This window comes from Anser brachyrhynchus (assembly GCF_964034855.1).
Source record: "Anser brachyrhynchus genome assembly, chromosome: 3".
Lineage (NCBI taxonomy): Eukaryota > Metazoa > Chordata > Aves > Anseriformes > Anatidae > Anser > Anser brachyrhynchus.
The window spans coordinates 95304645-95321913 of NC_137696.1; the positions used below are offsets into that span (position 1 = coordinate 95304645).

General features: G+C 40.3%; 2 protein-coding genes across 20 annotated transcripts in view; one reads left to right on the forward strand and one right to left on the reverse strand.

Annotated features, from left to right (window-relative positions):
* Nucleotides 1–5250, forward strand: part of COL9A1 (collagen type IX alpha 1 chain) — a 71248-nt gene extending 65998 nt beyond the window's left edge. For both annotated transcript variants that reach the window (XM_080584518.1, XM_080584519.1), the window contains one exon: nt 184–5250. In XM_080584518.1, the coding sequence (XP_080440644.1) occupies nt 184–368 (185 nt within the window). In that variant the 3' untranslated portion in view covers nt 369–5250. The remainder of the gene's footprint in view (nt 1–183) is intronic.
* The window catches only part of COL19A1 (collagen type XIX alpha 1 chain), a 202754-nt gene continuing 187790 nt past the window's right edge, over nt 2306–17269 (reverse strand). For 17 of the 18 annotated variants that reach the window (XM_080584508.1, XM_080584506.1, XM_080584507.1 and 14 more), the window contains 3 exons: nt 16950–17105; nt 10294–10371; nt 2306–10057 (listed from right to left, as the gene is read on the reverse strand). In XM_080584508.1, coding sequence (XP_080440634.1) covers nt 9921–10057; nt 10294–10371; nt 16950–17105 — 371 coding nt within the window. In that variant the 3' untranslated portion in view covers nt 2306–9920. Of the gene's footprint in view, nt 10058–10293; nt 10372–10407; nt 16101–16949; nt 17106–17269 lie in introns of those variants that run through there. The other variant, XM_080584504.1, reaches the window with a different exon arrangement.

Here is a 17269-nt window from a genome sequence, read left to right on the forward strand (position 1 = left end):
CTCTGTTGGCGACTAACCGTCCCTCTGCGTGCTTACCTCTCTGGGGAAGCCACTGAGAGTAGTAAAAAGGGAATTCCATCGTCCATCTTCATACAGCTTTTAACAAAAGGCCGTTCAGTAATGCGAGATGTATGCTGAGCACATCCCATACTGCCAGTTTTAGACCCACATTCTCTTTTCCAGGTGAACCAGGCAAAGCCAGCTACGGCAGGGAAGGCCGTGACGGCGTACGAGGTCCCCCTGGGGTGGCCGGTCAGCCTGGGGTCCCTGGTCCTCCCGGCCCTCCTGGCCCTCCGGGGTACTGCGAGCCGTCGTCTTGCAGGGTGCAGGCTGGGCAGAGAGCTGGTAAGAATGTGAAAGGGCCGTGAGTGGGCAGCGCACGTGCCACCAAGTGCTAGCATTGACTTACTTCCTGCACAGACAGCTGAGAAACAGATAAGGAATGGAGGAGAAACACACGCAGAGAAACCTTGCAGCCGAGGTTTCAGTAAGGCATTTTAACACAGCGGGTGTAAATTAAAGGTGTACTTAGCAACACAAGTTGGAGCAATGGTGCTTACAAAAACACACGGGCAAGGCCTTTCAGTTCTTCTCCCTTGTGGAAAATAAAAGCACTTGTCTATTAATAGTGTTTTTTATAAATAAAGAGTTTCCATGAATACTTCTTCTCCCATCCTTAATTTCTTTGTATGATGTACAGTGAAATGATGTCTTCAGACAACAAATAAAAAAGGATTAGTTTATTTACTTCGGTTGTAGCTATTTTTTTTGTGCATGTAAAATACGATCTAGAGCCCCCCTGAGCAGGCTCCATCACTTCATACTTGGTCATTTCGATGTACGTACATGTTGCATGGGCTGTGCTAAGCCTCCCTCAGCTCTTCAGCTGTGGAAAGGCAGCACGGAAACCTGCCCCCTGCCATGCTGTAAATTTCTGGAAACGTACGATCACTGAGGGCTCATGACTAAGCCATGTGGAATAACCTCTTCGTTTTCCACTCCAATGTGTGTTGCATTCCTAATTTCAGATGAAGCCTATTCCAGCTCAACTCCTGTGTCAAATTCAAACAAAAGGCTGGCAGCCATTTTCAAGGGAATGTTAAGTCCCAGAAATGTACCAGTTTTATATTTGAGATTACATATTTTGAAGTAACATCTGTGGTTGTACAAAAAACAAATAAATGATGTCTTAACCCCCTGTATGCTTTTCTATGTGTGTTTACATTCAATACAAATAAACAGAACAGCTGGAAGGCCACCGTTAGACATCCTAAGTTGCCTTTTTTAGATAAATTCAATTTAGAGAAAAATGTGCAATGTGGATATTTTGTTTCTCTTTGTATAAATTAAACTATTTGTCTTTTTGACTTTACCTTCTCTGAAGACTGTTCTTTCTCAAAGACACAATGAAAGCACCCTATGACATTTTCTTTCATTTTGCTATTAGTCACCCACATTTTAAAATACAAACTTTGGCACACTTGCTTTAAGCATCATTTTCTGCATTTCTTCATTGTCTGTTTCTGTTCAAAATTTATGCCATTGGAGAATGTACAGAAATAATACAAGCAACTGAGCTATGTATTTTGCCTATAACATATAAGAGAACACTTAGAAAATATTATATTATTATTGTTATATTATAATATATACTCTGAAGGAAATTACTGAAGACAAAACCAAACCCCACAAACCTTCCCCCTGAACAAACGTGATGCGCTATCTGCATTTAGGAGCTGCTTCCCTGGCACCTCAGCTGGTGACAGAAAATGCCTAAGTAAGCTCATGCAGGAGAATACTGTCTGATAAAGCTGCTAACTTGCACATCTGTTACTTTTAAGAACACGTTAAATGGGATTAATGTTATTAACCTTTCTATGACCCTTGCACAGCCCGGTGTTTTAAATGATACCATACTGCAAGTCGTAGCTTCAATACTGCTGTCTGTTTAGTTCCACAGAAGCAGCACTGGGTGAGATCTGGGGGAAGAAAGTAGAAATAAAGAAACATGACATCCTTTCTAGAAACTCTGGGCTAAGTCTGAGACAGGATGGTTTTCCTGCACCTCCTGTTTGGCCAAGATTTCTCATAACCGACATCTTCTACTTCAATACTACAGGAATTCATCAGAATATATAAATGCAAATAATTTCAGTCTTAAGAACCAAATCCAGAGATCTGCATACAAGGTGAGTGGCTTGCTCATGCATAACGATGTTCCACAAACTTTCAGATTAGGTCACTTTTTACTGATGTCCTCAAAAGTACGTAGCATGACAAATAAAACACCAGTGTTAATGACAAATTGTTTCACCAGCAAACTTTTATTTTGATTATAAAGTGTGTAAAACTTAAAAAGAAAAAAAAACAAAAACACTGATAATGAAAGAATTGAACTGATAATTCATACAGAATGAAAATATTATTTTCCATACATAATGCATAAACATAATCAAAAGAAGAAAAACCCCAACATTTAAATATAAATGTGAAGTGCTTTAAAAAATATAGTCTGAAAATGCATAAAATTCCACAATGGAGAGAAAACATTGATATGTAAAAAACAAATCAGAATTATTACAATCAAACAATTTCAACACTGAGGGTCAATTCAATGCAGATACTATGTAAGTGGACAGCTTGAGATTCAGACAGATTTTATTTAAATAATGGTAGAGCATATATCAAAAAAAAATAATCAGGAATTGAATGTTAGCAACAGCACATTCAAGTAAATAAAGATTTGGAAAATAAAAGCATAATTATGAAGTTTAAGGCATATTAACTATGGTAATATAGAAAAAAAAATAGTGCTAGTTTAGTTTAAATAAAAACAGGTAGATGGCACAAAGCAAAGAGTGTGGGAGGTTTTCCAGGCCACTGACAGCGTTGCCAATTCTAAGAGCTGCTCCTGGACTCTGGGTGAGCTCCTGAGTAAGGATTTTTCTCCTGCCTTTCTGGTTCAACATCACAAAACGCAATGAGATTTCCAAATGACAACCTCCTGGAAATCCTTTCCACCACTGGGGATCTCTGCCGCCACTCGTCACCCTCAGGGTGTAACAGCACTGTGATCGTACATGGCTTAGCTGCCCAGTTACGTGACCCAAGTGTAGGCAGGAGCCCAGAGAAAAACATTCAACATCTGTCTGCAAACTGATAACCAGTTCTTCACCATCCGACCTCATACCTCAAAGTTTTGACTGATATGTGCTTTCCCTATTAGGTTATTAGTAAGTATTAGCAATACTGCTGCCAAATACTGCACTATATTTTTATACACAAATACATATATAACATATATATGGCGTATTTATACTGTTAATATAATGTATATGTTTATTTATGTATATATACTTTAAGTTTTCTGTCACAGCCATCACTGGACTCAAGCAACCTGGTACGAACTGGTGCCAAAAAACTTTTGTGACTATTTTACACGGCCCAGCTAAAGGATGAGTGACGGCTCTAGAGCACCATTTGGGACACCTGAAGGAAGGAAGAAAGCAAGGCTGGGGAGGTTACACCAGGATTTGCTTCCATTGTGTGACCTTGTGTGACCTGAGTCTACACAGAGCCAAATCCTTATCTCCAAATTTGCTCTTCTTTCAAAAAGGGAGTGTCAGCAGATGCTACTTTGAGGGTTACCTGGAAGACGGAGTGAAGGAGAAACCGAGTCCTGTTGGTTTCTCCTAGCAGATCACGGCAGCAACACTCCACATACAAACACATGCTGTGCTTTTGCAAATGTTTTTAAATTACTGAATTAACTGTGTGAGATGTATTTGCTTGACCTACTCATCGGATGCACTAGGAAGATGATGGATGGATGCCACTGTTCCCAGTATTATTATTTGGCCACGCAGTTTCTGCCTCCTTTGTACTTAAAATGCAGTCACTGCACCTTCTCTGCACCTGGATCACAGGTAAAGAAGAAAGTGCCTTTATTTTGTAGGGCGTGTTACTCCTGTCTCATTTGTTATAACCTCAGTTTTATTCCCCTCCCCTCACTCTTTTCAAAAGGACTACTCAAACTGTGGCAGCTGCAAGCAACACATGTAGCAATCCTGAGGAAGCCAGTACTAAATTTGGAGAAAAAAAATCACGCCAGTGGTCAAATGATCACCCATCATCCTTCATAACGCCACTGGCCTGGGAGTTCTCTTTTTTCTCCTGGAGAGTTAGTAAGAGAAGAACGAAAACACCTTACCTCACCTGAAGTTAACCACTTTCTGAATGAGAACAAATGCCTCACTTTTAGACTGGACTGTTCTCAGCATCCAATTCACAGATTATATTAACTTCCATCAGATTTATTTATCTATAGAGGCCAAGGTTTTCCAATTTTTTTCCCTCCAGCCTGTGCAACTCTGAGTTTCACCAACCCATTGTAAAGCACGAGCCTGCCCACGGTGTGCTCAGCAGCCCTGTGCCCCACCGGGCTCACCGTGGTGGCTGCCTTCCTTCGCATCCTCTTGCATCCTCCCTCATGATTTGAAACATAAGAAAGGAAAGGTTGTCACTTCTGACAGAACCACTATTCATTTTCATGTACAGAAAGTACGCGAAATGTTCCCATTTTCATCTGGAAGCCTATTTCACAGATGTAAATGGCCACATGAGTAGTGCAAAGAGCACATTTTCTATCCACTTAATACATATCCATTGAATTGAACCTTAAATGTTGCAAACCAAAAATATAATGAAGGAAAGAAGCAACCAGTATGCATGTACTGTGATTAATTCAGTGACAACTGCATATCATTCAGAAATGAAAGAAAACAATAAAATAAGGTATGTCATTGAACATCCTTCAAATATGTCAACCAGAGACAATGTATTTACACTGAAACGTCAGTAAATAATTAAATGCATTTAAGAACAGCAGACTCGGAGATAAAACTGCTAATAAAATACATGTAGACTACATTCTTTTTATCTACAACTTATTTTGGTCTAGAATCTGTAATGTTTGTTAGCAATTAATATTTGAAAACAGTATTTTCCTAAAGTATGGTGAGGTTTGAGTTGGCTTTGCCAACTTCAACAACAACCAAGGCAAGGTCACAGTTAAACTTGTTCTCCATGGTCTACACCAACCTCTATGAATGGATTTAGAAATCCATCCAGCATCATCTAATTGTAGTGGTCATAACAGATTTCAGAGAAACTTTACATGATTCAGTAAAGCTCGAATCTAACAAACACAAGCCAAAAAAAAAAAAAAGGCAAATGCAAAAAAACCAACAACATTGTTTTGTTTCCTGAGATACTTCTCATGTTTTAACATGCTAAGTTAGAGCAGCACTTCTACCAAACTGGTAAATTAAGAAAAGAACTCAGTGGCTGGCTTTAGACTAGCGTATCTGGAGAAACAAGTGTATAAAATGCTAATGTAGCTGGGGGGGGTGTAAGACTTTCATGTAAACATCACAGAAAAGTAAAACAAAAAGAGTGTACACTGACATGAAAAATAGTATTTCACCATTGTGAAAAATAAGTGCTAAAATATTTTGTGTGATTATTCATTAATTTAAAAAATATGCATATTTAACAAAGCTGTGCATATCTAACACCTCTCATAATCCACAATCAGAAACCAAAGGGAGGAGTGATGATGCACTCAATCCCATTTCCTTATCACAGTGCTCTTTTAGCATTGAAACCAAATCCAGTTTAAGACAAAAATATTGGATCTTAGAACATAACTAAGTAGGCTGCACTGCTACTTGATTGTACAACTGCGATTGTGCTGCTTTAGTTTTTACCAACCTCTGCAGACCCGCTGCTCCCCTGGAGACACCTGCCATTGCGGGGGACGTAAGCGATGCCCAGGGGCTGCGTGTTCTGCTTCTGCACGTTCTTCTATAGCGTGTCTGGATACATAACACGAACAATCTAAGCAAAATTACCTGAAAATAATTACCCAAGAAAGGCAGTATTTCCGCATATACTACCGTGTAAAAAATAAATGGATTTTAGGAAAAAAAAAATACCAGGCTCAAGAACACAACGTGAACTCCGGTGCCGTGCAGCTACACAGCACCGTGCCCTTCCTCGCGCTGTTGAGTTCAGCCCTTGCTTTCTCACTGCGCTGGGAAGGTTTCTGCGCTCCCCCGTGTGGGCAACAGGAGCTAAGCTGCAGCCTCGGAAAAGTCTCACCCTAAGCTTATTGTGTTCTTCGGGCAAGCCGAGTCGTTCTGTACATAGCTATTAGAAAAAAAAAAAAAAAAAAGCCCAACACTTTCTTAGCAGGCAATGAAGAGACTTGCCATCAAGTAGAAGTGTCCGACCCGGAACAAGAACAAAGCTTGCAGAGCTTTTAAGAAAGGTTTCAAACATTTTGTCAAAGATAATTCAGCTCAAACTTCCAAATAAACGTTCCCAAATCAGAGAAATATCTTGTGCTGCTGGAAATAACAATCCTCCCCGTCTAGTTTCTTGCAATGTTTACTGCAACGCAGACCGCTCTAAACAAAGATGAAATCGATGTTGTGGATGCCCCAGCCCTAGAAGAGCTCAAGGCCAGGTGGGATGGGGCTTTGGGGAACCTGGTCTGGTGGGACTGGACTGGAACTAGCGGATCTGTGAGGTCCCTTCCAACCCAAGCCATTCTACAATGCTATGATATAACAAATCCCAAAACAGATGAACACCCCATTGACCTCCCTGGCTCCCCTTCCCAAAACCCCAGACAGCATCAGTCTGAAACTGCAAACAAATTTCAGTGGGAAACCTGAAAACCAGGCAGATGCACATTTCCAGCTGCATCCTGCTTTCAACTGTAAAAATGCGGAGCTGGAGCAACCCCGTGTGAAGGGAAGTCAAGCTGGGACTAACTCTGTGAAGAACATGACATCTTTAAAAAAGGTATCAAGAGAGCCCATGTAACAAAATACCCGTTTTCTCATGTGAGAAAATTAAATTGGGCTTTTAGCAAAACAAACAATAATGCATCAAGGGTAATTACCAAAGTAATTACCTGCAGATAAATTCAAAGTTCAAATGTTCAACTACATTTTAAAACACCTTTAGATTTGAGCTCCGAGAAAAGAAAAAGGCATCTGTAGGAAACAAAGATGAAAAAATAAATTTCTTCAAATATAAAAAGTGTTCTACTTTCTGCTCAGTTCAAGTAAATTAAAATACAGAAATTGCATCTGGCAACTAATAAGTGCTCGGTTTCAGCTAGCTAAAAGCCCCAAAATATACACATATAACCCTAAGACAGCGTGACAGTCTATGTACAGCGTTCCAGAAGGGGGCTGCTCAGAACCCTTTCAACCTTGTGATATTCCCTAAAAGACAGCACCCTTTTTGATATTATCACAGAAAATGAAGTTTAAAATTAACTTACAAAGTAAAAAAATATTTCCATTTTACATACATTGGAATTACTAGAGAAGGAAAACGAAACGTTCCTGCGGGCTGCCTGGCCAGCAGTTCATTTGAAAGAATTGAACACGGCATGCGAGGCCCTGGTCTTTGTGGGGCGAGCCGCCTGCCCCCAACACCAGCAGGGCGGACATTTGGCGAGGCACCATGGCAGCCCTCGGGAGCGCTCCCTCTCGCACCGCCGGGCCAGCTTGCAGAGAGGGGGACACCAGACCTGGAGAGGCAGGTGATGTCAGAGGGAAAACCGAGGAGTGTTTATAGGCACGGGAGGTCTGAAGCAGGAGCAGGAGATGTGGAGCTCCACGCTGGCGGGAGGATTTGTCCCAAATGTGCCTTCATCACGGTGCAGTGAGGGTGCCCCGGTGGGGCCTGCAGGAACAGAGGGCCGCTGCTGCCTGCTGTGGCACTGTGAGGGGTGGGCAGGACAGGAGGCTGAGAGCTGCGGGCTGTCCATGGGCTTTGACCCAAGTCTCAGTACTCACAAGACACGCACATAACACCCTGAGACCCTGCAGCACACCCCCAGGTGCAACGTGTCGCAGCTCGCAGATTTCCGTCGGAGATCGGGCTCGTGACACACCATTGGTTTTCTGGCATCCTCCTTCCAGCTCACCTCTCCTGTCCCAGGTGCTAAGACGCCAGCCTTCCGTCCCCGTGTTCGTTTAAACATCTCCCTTCTGCAAAGCACCTTTCTCCCTCAAAATGTGTGATTAATACACCAAGTGACACTCGGAGGTCGCTCTCATGGTATGATTTTCTTCTCAGCAAGTGTGCCTGAAGGCTCATCCTGTTCCCCGGCTACCTAACGTGACTGTACAAGGTACAAATCTTTCTCCTCTTGGTCTGGAAGCAAGTGCTAGGAACTCTATCCAGAACAAATGCCGATATATTATTTTAGTCTCCCACCGTTATTACTGTTTTTAAGTCAAAATCAGAAGTCAGACATTAATTTTGCACAAGAGCTTCCCTGGAATCCAACACTCCCAATCCAGGAGCGCTTCCCTGCCGCATGACCGAGCGGCTGGCTCCTTCGGCACTGCTGAAGCACAGAGGCCACCAAGACCACTCGCTTGCCTACAGTGGGAGAGCATTACCACCTTCCTAACAACAGGATTCTCTTAATAGCACTTTCTATTTCTATTACACTGTAGCCAGTTCCTTAGGACTAATCTATGATTGTCCATTTCCTAATTGTAAGGAGTGAAATTTTGGCCAACCCTTCTACCTCCTTTTCAGAGTCAGCCTCTTTACAATTGGTTTTCTCCACCTTTTCTTTTGGTCACTCCTTTGAGCTCTGTAGGATTTGCGTGTTGTTCTCTTTTGTTCTTTACTGACAATGCCTGGTTCTGTAGGATTTACTCAATGCTTGCAACCTGCATGCAGTCAAGATCTGGGTATGACACCTTCCCAAGGACAGTTTCCCAATTTTTCCAAATTTCTCTTGAACTCCAGCTATTTTTTGCAGCCAGTTAAAAGGACCTGTGAATTTTGCATTCTACTGGTTTCAAGTTCTTCTGAAGCTTATTTCAGGACGTAATTATTGCAGGAGAAATAGGCAAATGTGCCATTTGTAAGATCAGGGACTTCTGAAGGTTTCTTCTTCAGATCTCACTGCTAACACGTGTGCTCTTGCTAAAGCAGACATAAATATTTTTTTTGTAAGCAGACATAATGGCAGGTTAGCTTGATTACAAGCAATGATAATACACTTACTGAGTCCACATGACCATTAGAAGGTGTCCCAGTTCTCAGTGAAGAACAACACCATGAGTCCCTACCACTCACACCTGGAACGTATATGCAACCATGACTAAACCAACGTTCAAGTTCTCAGTTGGAACAGCATTCAGTCAACAGAAACACCCCGTTAGTGCTACACCTGGTGAATTCCCAGTAAGTCTGAATCTGAATTGCATGGGAGTAGAGAGATCATAAAAATACCTGTTTCCTTCTTTGACATCTAGGAAATTATGGAAATGGTTGGTAGCACCCATGGTGCATGATGCAGACCTGGTTCAGGAGGTGTGCCAGAGCCTCCTCAGGGGACGGTAACATTTAGTCTGAACAGAGTTCCCAGCACTCCAGCTAAGATCCTACATTCACCACCAATGGGTACACTTTAAAACTTCAGAACAGCATTTTCTTCGTTTAAACTTCACCACCAGTAAGAAACATCAAGCCAGCTTACATACTGAGGCATATGTACTGCCTTAAGTTATAATAAAATATTTTTGTTTGAAGAAAGAAGCTTATGGAAATTATTTGGGCCTATATTCTCCTCTAAGCAAAATAAATATGAGAAACATAACACATGGAATGCACTCTGGAAAATAAATGTCATCATATCGCAATTATGACACTGCAAATAGAATAGGAAAAGGCTCAATTCCGTGCCTTACAAATTATCTACAGACCATGCAGTGTCAAGGGAACAAAAAAATGCACCAAGTATTTCAAAGATTAAATTAACTCATTGAGAGGAGTGAAAAGTGATTGTGAACCCAAGTGTCTATGGGAGAGGGTTTTTATTTCCCACTGGCGCGTGACCGAGTCTGTGCTACGTGGTAATAGCAATCTGCTGGATTGCATCTTCCATTAGGTCCAGGTGGCCCCTGCGGTCCGGGTGACCCTGGAGTTCCTGGTGAGCCTGGCAGGCCAGCAGCTGGTGAAATAAAGTTAGAATTAGCACAGTCCTTGCCAGAGCACAGGCAGTGTCCTGCCTTACGTCTCTGAAAGTTAGCTTCATGCCAGCTAATCTGCCAGAAGGCTGGCATATCTGACCTCATGCTATGGCAAAAATCAGGAGGAAATTCACTGATGTAAAATGTGGGAGAACCAGGAGAAAGGCATGTTAGTTCGTAAATAATGATAGTGTAAAATAAATCTGGAGACTTGTACCTGCAGGGCCAGGTGGTCCAGGATTACCAGGCAGTCCAATTCCAGGCTCACCTCTTTCCCCTTTCTGTCCTCTATAACCTACACAGAATAGAGATATGAAAATAAGAGTGTCCTCTTATTATAAACAGCAATCTTCTACAGACCTTGTTGACAAGAAACCATCATGACAAATGTAATTTTGAAAACTCATGTTCACTTTTTTTTTTTTTAACCTGTGACTATCATTGTTTTCTGGGACAGCTGTTGCATTTCTATGTTCCTTCTGGAAAATATGAGGATTTCTGACAGTTCCACCCTCTGCCAGAGGACCCTTACTATATTTACTAGCCTGACCTTTCCTGAATTTTTAAAGTTATCTTCCTAAAGTTCCTGTAAAAATGAACTGAACGTGTATGCTGCTCCAGCTCCACCTGTTTGATGAAATGATATAAAGCACCAACCAAAGGGCCATCTGGAATCCTACCCCATCTTTAACTGACCATACTCACAGAAGCATAACTGCAACCAGCCAGCCCCTCTGTGACAGCCCCCACACTGGGTGAGACTTTGCCCTCCTTACTCTATATAAACCCCAATGTCTGCACTTTTTAGCTGTAAACTTGGGCTGAAAGCTGTATGCTTTGATATTCTCCGATGTGTAAGAGATCAACTCCCTCTCCAGTGTTACGCACCTGCCCTCACTTAGAAGTTGCCTTTCGAGCTTGTGCAGATTAGGGGTGCTAGCACAGAAAGCCTTCTTTAACACAAGTACCTATATATTGTTAACAAGGTAATTGCTAATCATACTTAGAATATTTCTGTCCCTTTTATTCGCAGGACAAAGCTTTGTATTTATCTAAATAGCTTCCATCTTCTCACATGGCACAACTCCTATCTAACATTTTTTTTCCCCTTAAACTGTTCATAAAAATTTTTATTAGTTGCAAACACTGGCTGCTTTAGAGTGGAGGATTCATGGGTACCAGTATAACATTTTGCCTCATATTTCAAGTAAGAAGTCCATCTAAAAGTGCAGCTTTTCTGTTTAAACTATGTAATTTATGTAGGACAGGGGATGATAGCATTTTTAAAGGAACGAGTGCGACACCTTCCACAACCCCTTACTTTAAAAAGGATTATAACAAAACCCTCTTCCCTCCCCTCCCCAAGACCCCAGATGTTGGCATGTAAGGTGACATATGTTGAAGATTAATTTGCCAACTTCTGGTCAATCCTGGTATATTTGCTCTGCTTCCAAGACCAGCCCATTTCCCGTGTCATGTATGTCACACAAGAAACTTCCTCTTGTGAAGAGCTGTAGCTTAATTTAAATTAAAAGAGAAGAGGCGTAGCTGACCAGTCAGCATAGTGGCAGCAATCCACCTGATGTCTCATGAAGAGTAATGGGCACTGGCAGACGGAAGGCAAAGGTGGTCCTGTCAGTGCACTGCGGTCTATGGCAACACTGGTACTTTACGAGACAATCCAGAAGGAAACTACTGAAAGTGCTGTGGGTACCAATTCAGGGTTGTTACAACAGACACAATGCAAGAGGAATGGTACACCAGTACTCAAACTTTTTTAAACACAGGCTTACTATACACTTCTGTAGAGGGGCTATTACCTGTTGCATTCTGGATTTCAAAACAGAGCATGAAGGATCTTGTATCAATTATCTCTCAACACCCCACAAAGGCAAAAACATTAGAAAACGCATGCAGAGTGACATGCACAACATAACAGAAGGAAACAAGCTGATTAAAATCTCACAGAGAAACAAACTGATCATGCATCCTGGTAACCGAGTTGTGTTAAAGAGAAGTGTGTAAGGCATATATGCACATAAGCTATAAAGGCTTGGAAAAGGGATAGTGTTTGTATTCAGTTGTGAATCTTGATTTTCTCTTCAGTGACCGTAGTAGTGCTTATAACTATATCAAGTTGGTTGGCTCTGAAAACCTTGTGTAATACATAATAATTGCTACTGTTTAAGAAGGTCAATCACACAACCACAGGATCTATTACACTTCCTATTTATTACATGTCTCTAAGCTTTTTAATTTACAATAGATAATTACAATACATTTCTCACTACAAACCCAGTTAAGTTGTAATCTTACAAAGTAGTGCTGCCACTAATCATTGTTTTTGGGAAAAAGAGAGAAATCACATTTACGATGTATCACATTTACAAAGTCCATGATAACCATTACTGTAGATATATGACACAACACAGTTGAAAAGGGACTGAGATAAACTGAAAGGCTCTGTAAACATCAATGGAATTCACGACAATAAGGAAGAAACCACAATAGTACAAACAGCAGCCTGCCTATGCAAATGTATGAACGAGGGTAGTGTAAACAATTAACTGGTTGTATTTGAATACATATACAAAGGTGTAGGTTGCACGTAGTGGCAGATGTTCTGTTGACACTGAAACTTAATACAAAAATTCCCAGGTATCTTTTCTAAAAATAAAGCTTTATTTCGCAAAATATAAGCATATTCATAAACAGGCCTATATGTAAACAGTCTAAACAATGCAATATGTAATTTTGGCAGTAAAATATTGGATTTTAAATGAGGTATATTTGCTCAGAAGTAGGTCCATGATTAGTAGGTCCTCTTCTAGAGGTTAATAATACCTTCTCTCTGAGCTTAAAGCGACAAACTCATACTTAGTCAAAGGAAAATATTACCATACACTTAAGTGAGATTTTGATTTATTGTTTTTAACATAAAGGCACATATAAGATGTCTATTTTTACTGGTAGAATTACAATGCCAGTAAGAGGTACCTGCTTAATTCAAAAGGTTTCAGCAAAGCCTTTGCTTGGGTTCCAGAAGTTTTGGTGTAATTCCTGCAACCCAAAAGTTGTTGTATGTAAACACGTACCCAACATGGGCAGTATGGTAAACACGTGGTAGTAGTGTGTAGCAAGGATGTATTTAAACAAATAAGCATTCTTCTTCTGTTCATTGACTGACTGGTCATAGCTAAAATAAAGCTTTTGGTTCAGTGCTCTCTGTTAGAACTACAAATATCATACACAGAAGCATCACTGTTGCAACACCCTCAGCTCTACTTGGAAATGATGCAAGTTTGTGTCTACGTGTTATGGAGGTAAAAAGGCGTCTCATTTAAACAGCTCCAAAAGGTGTTCTGCCTACATTGCTGAGACCTTCTTCTGTCCATATGGATAATGCAATAGCTGAAACCAGCATGCCAGTATCTAGAGAAATCTGAGGTTCTTTAATACGAATGTGAAGCAAACACATTAACACGACAAGGAACAATGATTCTGAAGTACCCACAGTATTTTACTGTGCAAATGATCTGCATATCACTGCATTCTTACAAGCAAAAAACTGCAAAGCAACCTCGCGGCTGAGAGGTAGTAACTGAGTTTCAGATCAAAGTAAAACAGGTTAACTTCGCCCTACACAGCAAAAAACAGTTTACAGGAGGTAACAGTTTAAAGCAGTACAGCTATTTCAGAAGAGAGACTGTGTCTGGACAACATCCACTACAATGGGCTCATGATATCAACCAAGGTTCCTAGATGCCCCTACCATGCAAATTATTATATTAAAAGCCATAAATTTTACTGCAGGAATCAACAATAAAGACAAGGAATTTTCACTATTCATCAGATAGTATTTTTGTTTCCTGATTCCTTGAGGCTACCATGAGCTATGAGGACTCTTACGTTTCATTATTTTGATAAAAATAGTGAGGCTTAACTAGCATGAACACTTACTTCCATATGAGAAAAATCATCATATTAATGTAAAGGATAATATGCATCTCTGGATTACCAAATTCTCCTAAGGGAATTTTGTCTGATGGACCAAAAGTCACATTCTATTATAGCTTAAAAAATCCAATTAAATCAACAGTCAGCTGAACTATTTCCTGTAACACCTGGCAGTCTGACTGCCTCCAGATGGATGGCATTGTTGTAACTTGTCAGTAAAATCTTGAAACAAACATTCCTTCTCTACAAGACTCTAGCATCCTTTATAAAACTGGTAACACTGCCTCACAGTATCAGCTTACTGATGCATATGCCATACGTTATTTTTTTAAGAAGTATATATAGATATTCCAATCACTACTGTACAACCTGTTTAAATACCAATTGCATATTTCATCATTTATTTTGCAACTCTTTGGTATTTTTTTTTGCATGCTACATTTTTACTGAGACCATCAGATAAAATTAAAATCCTTTGTACCTGAAACACTGGGAAGTACCAGAGGGTCACTGTGAAAGACCTGGCTCAAGGCCAGCAGATAACAATTCTGGACTTCTTTAGAAATGGATGACTATTCCCAACAGCCTAGCAACTCTTTATATACGCTTTTTGAAGACCATGCCCACACTTCCTAGACGTAGTATCTGTGTTTTCTGCTTCTGAGTCTAACCTCTGCCCATAAGTTTACTGGGCAGGAGGCTTCCTCCTCCTGGTGGCATCAGAATAGACTGACTCCTAGGGAAGTGGCACCCCACTGGAGGGACTCTGTTAAGCTGCAGGCTAAGCACCTCCTCGAACACACAGCAACGCCTGCTCCCTCCCACTGGCCAGAGCTCTGCTCAGCATGCAGCATCACAAACTGCTCTGGAGGTGTTTGTCCTATTAATTATTCTTCAAAACTATCTACTTTTTTTTTCACTGACATTTTGTGGACAAGTGACTAACTTTCACTCTGCTAGCACAGATATGCATTACCGTGTACAGCAAAACCCTATTAAAAACCTGTAGTTGCCAATCTGGGCTACAACCGAGTGAGAACCAAAATAATGAATAACTGGCAGTCGATACCAAATACCCCCAATGCGTGTTATCTGTCTGGCCTCCCAGATGGGTAGGTGAACATAACATGCTTCCTCACTGACTTGGACATACGTGCACACAGCATGCTACCTTGATGGTCTCAGACATACATGCACATAACATGCTTCTCCAAGAAGTCTTGTCTGCTCTGTCCTTTATGGTTGAAAATAAACTGAAATATGCAAGGATACTTTCCAGTCTGCTCAGAGATTTGAATTTCTTTTTAGCTGTTGGCACAAAACAACAAGACACACAGGCACAACTGGGAAAGGCATGAAATGTACTTGTAAGTGTGCTTCTCTCATGGTAATCTCTCTCACTCGTAGTAAGGAGGCAAGACAAATTTTTGGTTTTCTTGCCTCTGAAGTATGATTTTTCTATATCTTTTGATATATCAAAAGAGAAAAAAGTAAATGCTTTTTATGATTATTAAAAGAGTATTGAAAGAGAAGTAAATGCTTCTCACTTAGCTTAATGCTTATGAAAAAAGATTATTGAGCATACTGATAAAATGGAATTTTGTGTACATGGGGCACTACTTTTACTTAAGCGTAAGGCATGAAAAAGCAGCTTTATTATTTTTTTCAAGCACAGCTATCACCTTTACTTTTGATGCTCACTAGCTGGAAATGAAGCCTAGTATAACGATCTACTTCCCAGAAGCATCTGAGACTATCCACCACATACATACTCATTGAACAATCTGCCACTGACATTAAAGGTGACTGTTTACAGTGATCTGAATATTCAGATAATGATGAAGTCAGTGCTGTAAGATTCTAAGGCTTTATTGTTTTCCTTGATCCTTTATTCTTGTTCTTCTCATTCTGAGCTCATCTCATTTTTCAAGCTTCTGTCAGGGGTTTGCGCTTATCAGTGTTAGTAAGTCTTTATTCTTCTGATAGCTTTAGGATCCACACATCTTCAGTTTTGCTTTCATGTTCTTCATTCCAGTCTGACTTGCTCTGACTCCAGAGCAGACCAAACTAACAAAAGATAATAATAAAGAACTACCTACAGATAAACTGCAAATTACATATTGCCCACAAAACATTATTAATCGATAAATTCTTTTTTTTTTTTTTTTTATTCTGTTCTCCTCTTCCTTTTAATCTTGGACAGGCTGGGTCTCAAGTATTACACAGCTATGACGATCTTGAATTTCTTGAAGCTAATTTTGCAGTGAAGGACAGTTCACTGGAATGAGAGTCCTATACTGTCTGAACGCATTGAAATATACAAAGTACCATTATGGGTAGAGTGAAAACTTGATTACTCCGAAATTGATTTGTGTAAATAGATTACTTCACAGTAAGAAGGATGCATGCTGTAACATTTCAGTTTTCACTGCTCCTTAAAGAACAGTATTTGCCTTCAATTTTTCCTCCCCTGTGTTGTCCCAGGATCGGAGCTGAAAGCACTCACATTTGGAATTCAAGTTTTTTTTTTTCTTAAAAAAAACATTGTCTCTCAATATGGAATAGGATGCAAATAGTTACAATAGAGTGCTGGCTTATTTTTTCATCTGTGTTCAAGTATTTTGGACAAGAAATAACTGGTACAGCACTCCAGATATCTGTCAGTTTTAGATATCTGTCAGTAATTAATTTTATCATTTATTAGACTCAAATGCACTCATTAGGAGTTTCAAATCAGTAAAATCCACACATTTACTATGGGTTAATATTTAGATCTAGTCTGGAAAAACATAAGTACAGTTTTAAAAGTTAATCATTAGGAAGCTAGGTAGGTAATCCTGGTTTATTTAATAACCATTAGCAAGTGTATAAGGATTTTAAGATACAATTCATGGAACCATTTTTTGGAATTCCTACCTTGAAGCCCACGTTCTCCAGGTGGCCCTGGTAAACCATCCTTTCCTGGGGGCCCTGGCAATCCATCTTTTCCTGGGGGTCCTGGTTTTCCATGAGCTTGGGAGGCAAGCATTGCAGCAGGCAGCTTCAACTGGGATACAAACTGAGCCATCCTTTCTTCATTAACAAAGGACACAAGAAAAAATGCTAAGAAATCTATTCACAAAATACATGAAAATAAATAAGCCCCAAAGCTCCAGCCAAAGTAATTTTCAACAAGTAAGGTGTTTAATCCTTCTAAATTTTCAACGGTATTAAATGCTCCTATAAGTACTGAGGTC